At 36.5% G+C, this 6347-nt stretch overlaps 1 protein-coding gene across 3 annotated transcripts in view; it reads right to left on the reverse strand.

Moving 5' to 3' along the window:
- The window catches only part of LOC128894421 (UDP-glucosyltransferase 2-like), a 26988-nt gene extending 21276 nt beyond the window's left edge, over nt 1-5712 (reverse strand). The window contains exons 1-2 of one of the 3 annotated variants that reach the window (XM_054156146.1): nt 5682-5712; nt 3164-3802 (exon numbers count right to left, since the gene is read on the reverse strand). In XM_054156146.1, the coding sequence (XP_054012121.1) occupies nt 3164-3562 (399 nt within the window). In that variant the 5' untranslated portion in view covers nt 3563-3802; nt 5682-5712. Of the gene's footprint in view, nt 1-3163; nt 3803-5506 lie in introns of all 3 variants that reach the window. The other 2 variants (XM_054156145.1, XM_054156144.1) reach the window with 2 other exon arrangements.
- Nucleotides 5713-6347: the final 635 nt, after the last annotated feature.

The raw sequence follows: 6347 nt of genomic DNA on the forward strand, positions 1-6347 counted from the left end.
GACACACATAATACTGAATACCTATCATAACTAAAAAAAGGAATGCAATAGAAGATAATATTATTGTAAGGTAGTACACTAACCTCTGGATGAACCTGGATGTTCCACGCTGTCCTGAAGTCCCACATTGTCCTGGCATCCAATGGTGGGCACGGGTTGATCTATATTAACCAAATTATATAACATTGTATATACATTAAATGTTGGAGGTCTTCTCATTTACATGTAGTGTATAAATGTTATGTTTATATATTATTTGATCATATGTATATGTATAGAGATCAAAAACTTAGGTTCTTCTTCTTCTTCAATTTCCATCCTGTGGCTTTACAAATGCAACAGGTGCTAATTAATATTAATAGAATTTATTAAATATTTTCATTAAAAATTTGTTAAATATACTTTAAAATTATTTACCGTCTTTATCGTCCATGTCTTTAGTAAAATCGTTGAATTCCATCCAATCGTTCCAATCGTTGAATTATCGATCGCGTTCGATCGTGCGGTTAGCTTCGAAACAATTGAAAACGTTCGTATGTTTCAGTGACCAAATATGGATATATGGAGTGAGGTAGAGTTCAAATTTTGCCGGGTGCATACACCATAGAATAAACTTACACAGAATATGAACTTAATAGTACGTAAAAGAGTGACACTGGCGCCGTCAAACCCCGGGGGCCCGAATTAAATCGGGCTTCATGGTCACAAGAGTAGAGCTTGGGGGCCCTGCTCTGTAGCCTATTGAATTTGGTGTGTAGTCAGATGTAACATCTACAGATTTTATTGCTAATTCGACGTGATTCGAGCAAAACTCCGAGTTGACTTCAGTGACAGTTGCGGAAAAAGTAGGAAGCTCTGGGACAAGAACAGATAGATCCTTGTCTCTCCAATGATGCTGTGACAGAGAGGGAGATACAACAAATGGAGGAGAGACAAAGACAGAATGATGTCAAACATTTGTAATTTTCCAAACAGTTATTTACATTTTATGAAGCGAGAAAACGACCTTTCCGGCTGATTTTTTGTTTAAACTATTTTTTGTAAAATTCCACTGTGGGCGATACTGCCAGATTTTGCAATGTCGCTATTGAAACATGCTGAAAATACGTTTAAATGCAAGAAATTTCTTTTTTTTTTTTCAATTTTTTCCAAAAAACGTTTAATGAGACGATAGATTTACTTCCCCTGATTACGAAATGCATAATTATTATATGTTTTTTTCATTATTGTGCCTGTGAAACGGGAAAAACTATCTAGCAATTCACCTACTCTCCGTTGGTGGCGTCAGTTTATCTCCTGCACGCCCTTAAGGCAATTAATATTATTTTGGTCGTCCATTAATTCTGCTAAATATGACACGCATTGAGATAATTGGTACGAACCAGTAAATAAAATTTCAAGATCGGGCTCTGTAATTTCAGAAAAATCAAACACTCCGGAAGCTGATAGTTGTTTAAAAAGAATCTTTCGCATATTCTAAATACATTCAGTGTATTAAGTATTCGTTTTCGTTATTAAGGAAGTGTCCACCATTAAGCTCTATCCTAACTGGAGTGTGAACTGCGAGAGAGATGCAAGATGAGTGGTTCCGGTGGTATTATCCTATAGCAAATTTATGTGTGGAGGGAGAACAAACTCCTCTTTGTTTGAATTTCGCGGCACTCTAGAAATTATTTACAGATTAATTATGTACAGATTTGAACTTTATTTTCTTTTTATTTATATATAAAACGATAGAAACATTAATAATAATGACATAATAATGAAATAGTATACATAATTTACATACCATAATTTAGATCATACAATTTGGTACAGAGCTAAATTTTATTATTTGTCACAATTCAATTTATATTGTATTTATCCAATTTTATGCGAAAAAGAATCTGAAAGTAACTCATTCGACAATACTCAGCGATGCTCGAGTAGGTCATGTTACGGCGTACGTTTGTTCCCCCTCTACAAATAAATTTGCTATAGGATAATACCGGAACCACCTATTTTGCATTTCTCTCGGACCTCCGTCGCCTCTATTTCTTCCTGCAAGAGTTCACACTTCAGTTAGGATAGAGCTCAATGGTGTCCAGATATTTTTGAACGGAGGTGTACATAGGAGGACATTTTCTCCATAAGGTAAAATGATGGCTTATTAACAATAGCAATAAACAAAAATGTAAGGCTATCAATCTTCCCTATCTTTCTTTTGTATAACTAAATAAGCTTGAAATGTTTAAATAAAAACAAAAAGTTTCCTTAACGAAGCCTCGGACAACATTTTCGCTAAGGAAAAAGTTGTTTTAAACCACCTTCTGAACCACCCCTTTCAAGGACCTCCAACATTTTTCGGACACACTGTATTTATAATGAAAAACTTACATTTAGAATCATCGAGTCTATCATTTAGACAAATTTCTTCAGTAGACATAAAGGGTACGAATACTTATAGGACTGACTATCTAATTTAAATGTGAGCTTAACAGAGAACCTTGTCGTCATAACACGCAATATTTTATTTTTCAATAAAAATTTAGAAACTTCACAGAAGAACATACTCATATACCAAACGACACAAACATTCAACATTATAAGTCATAATCACCGGGTATAATTTTTTAATTTTCTGTAACTGTAGTTACCAAATCTATAGATTCTGTTAGAGGTAATCCTATTGTTATCAATTTCTTTATGGCCTCGGGTAACATTTGGAAATGGCTCTGAATAAATGTTAAATTTTACTGATTAACTTGGAAAATGGAGATTAACTGCGGCGTGACTCTGTCTGTTTACACATCATATCATCGACTTTGTTTTGTCTCTCACTGTATGTTAATACAGTACTTACCAAATCGAAATTAGAACACGGTGTCGATCGTACCTAATCAATCTTTTAGGCACATCTATCTTATTTATTCTAGCGGACCATTAAATAATCGGATATGCATTTATGCAAAAAATATGCACAATATGCAAAAAATATGCAACATATGCTATATGGAAAATAAAAAATATATTTTTGGAATCATCTAATCATGACATAACTTTCTGTCCAGTTCCCATTCGTCTACCTATTTTCTATAAAAATATGCATTTGTATAAAGATCCGCAGTCTAATTATAACGTTACAACATTCAATAAATCTATCAAGATCTAAAAGAAAAACTACCTCAATAATGATTAAGTCGTAGGGTGGATCCTTGGACGGGTTGCGTACAAACTTCTGTATCCCTGGATCGCCTAAATATTCGCAGGCTGAGTTTCCTAACTCAGAAACAATGGAACTTCCCTGCTGTTGCACTATCGTACTTATCAAGTCGAAAGACATGTTGTTCGTCAAGTTGCTTTGCGGCTTTATCGTGACCAAGTCCGTGTAATTCGGGAAAGGTTTCTTCAATGGCCACTGGCTTATCACGTCCACCTGATGACCCCTTTTGCCGAGATTCTTCATCAGATGTTCGAACATTATGAAGTGGCTCTTCCCATTGAATGCAAATACGCCCAATATTCGATATCCATGGCACGTTGATAATATTGTACAGAGGAAAATGATCGCTAGCAGCTTCATTCTTGATTCTTCCTTAATTTCACTTCACTTTACAGTACGAGTAGATCGATTATTCACGAGTGTACTCGATTGTTATTGTGACACTTAATCTTTGGCAATCGAAGTTCTTCTATTCGATAGAAAAATCGTACAATTTTTAAAATTTCACGATGTTCGTTTTATGCAATTTGATAAAGTCCAGGAGGAGTATAAATTGAAACGTGGCTCTCTGCAGTGAATTCGGAAAGCAGGAAGTTCTCTCTGTTTGTAAGAGCAAATGTCCCACAGTACTGTGGCACTCTATACAAGGTGTCCCAAAAATGTTGGAGGTCCTTGAAAGAGGTGGTTCCGGGGGGGGGGGGGGGGGGATTTGAAACAATTTTTTCCTTAGCGAAAATGTTGTCCGAAGCTTCGTTAAGGAGATATTAAGGGGTCTCCCGAGTTTGTCGCTTGGAAAATGAAGCAAGTTTCGGGATTTTTTTCAAAGTACTTCATCTTACGATTCCAAGTTTTAAGCGTTTATTAAATACCATTCAAACACTTTGTGTCTCCAATGCCAGGCCCGTACAGCACACGTTCCTCTTCCTCGTAGAATTTGTTTAAAGCCATGTTTGCAGTCGTCCGAGCAGTTCGAGCTTCTTTTGACGCTTCGCGATGCCTTTTCTCTCCAAGTAAGATTCTCTTATCGTCTTGAGCATCAGCAAAACTTTTGATTTCTGAGCCAATTATTATTCCCATTGTATTAAAGGTTTTCAAAATTGACTGGTAGCCATCATTAAATATTCCGCTTGCTAGATAAGTTGCTATTTTCACCGTTTTTGCTCCTGAATAGACATGCTTTGGGGCGAAGTGCCAAAGCAAACCGTTAAAACTTTCATTATTGTTCTGTGTATTTCCGCCTAAACATCGCTCTAATAACTCATTTCGTGATAAATCTGTATAAATAGGTTTTATAACCTGCTGTACAAGATCAGTAAGTGGTGGATGGTGAGTATAATTTTTCAGCGTTCCTTCTGCTTCGGCACAGCGCCACGAACACTAGCTGTCGGCTTCGATTGGACAATAATCGTGTTGGGGCGCTGTATCTGTAGAGCATATATGAAAATATGTTGCCCAAATTGCATTCTGCATTTCTTCGACAGAATTTGTATTTCGCGTAATCGCGACTTTTTCCTCCTATTCCTTTATGTTTTTTCTTTTCAGATTTCAAGCGGGATCCCATCCTTTTTTTTTAAGTGTAAGACACATTCTTTAAATGTTAAATGTTTAAATGTTTTGCTGTCACCATCGCCGATGTAACGGGTATACAGGGCTCCATAACGTTCCATCGATCGATCAAACATTTCTTTTATCCCATCTACCTCCATCTTCCCGGCAGATCCTTCATCATTCACCGTACATTGGTCTTGATGCTTCGTTTTCCATTTTTCATACTCGTCCTCGTCGTCAATTTTCTTCTTCCACGTTTCACACATCTTACAATAAGTGTTTTTTACGACTAAATCTATAATTTTATTACTGTATTTCCTAATAAGCGTTGCAACGCCGATTAGGAAAGAAAATCCTCTTTTAGTAGCTCAGAGCGTTGCCAAATTTCCGAATTCAACTATAATACTTTAGGAATATGTTCTTAAGATGTTGAACTCTTAAGAAATGCAATAAAAAAAGAAATCGATTTTTCGAACCCGACAAACTAGGGAGACCCCTTAACGGAAAACCCCGACCAATCAGAGCGCGAGTATCCCGGTGGAGCGGCCGCGGTAGCGTATGAGCGCGGCCGCCTAGCGCGTAGCCTCCACCCCAACGGCATCCTCGCGCTCTGATTAATCAGTGTTTTCCGTTAATATCTCCTCAACGAAGCCTCGGACAACATTTTCGCTACGGAAAAAGTTGTTTCAAATCACCTCCCGAACCACCCCTTTCAAGGACCTCCAATATTTTTGGGACACCCTGTATATCTGATACCTCTGTCTCTGTGCTTTTAGTAATGCATCTTTAAAATACATTAACACAAAAATGATGTAAGGATGCCTTGATAGATAGAGCAGGGTAGGGTAATTCTTTCTCTTTTTAGTTAGGTCTGATTCTCCTATTCTATCTATAATATCTCTATGTTCTTGCTTCTTTAGTCACACTTCACCTTCGTGTTCAAGTTGTTGACTATTCACTAGTCAACGAATTCACTAGTGATTTCTGATTTCATTCGGATAAAAGTTACGTTAACATTATAACCAGCGACGTAAAAAGAAGCTATCGAAGTTACGTAATAATTGAATAAATGTATCGCCGTTAAATGGTTTTATCTAGTATCGTTCAAATAATTTCCGTCATTAGAATGATGTTAATATTCCTCGTCGTTGTTTGTTAAGTATCTTCAATTTATGCAAAGCGGTTTCCTTTCATCGCCAAATGGAACTTATCGAGTTACAATAAAGATAGTGGCGGGTACGTCCATATCTGGTATAACCGTGAGCCGGCGTATCAGCGTATAATATTAATAAGCAAAGGCGTAAGAGGCAAACATAGTAAACGATACATCAAAAGATTCAGGAAAAAATGTACGTTCTTCTTTATATAAACTGCGATTACTTTTAAAATCACGTTATAAACAAATTATTTTTTACAAAATTTGGGGCCAGATTTTATATGCATATAGAAAACCATTAAACTTTTTAAGAAAAAGTTTTCTTTTATTTACGATAGTTTCGGAGATAACCTATTGCAGCTGAAACTCTAGGGGGTCGTTTCACCTCCTAAATACGGAAACGGGCCAAAATAAAAAAAATACGTGTGTCTTATTTTTCGG

This window comes from Hylaeus anthracinus, unplaced genomic scaffold, assembly GCF_026225885.1.
Source record: "Hylaeus anthracinus isolate JK02 unplaced genomic scaffold, UHH_iyHylAnth1.0_haploid 3, whole genome shotgun sequence".
Classification (NCBI taxonomy): Eukaryota; Metazoa; Arthropoda; class Insecta; order Hymenoptera; family Colletidae; genus Hylaeus; species Hylaeus anthracinus.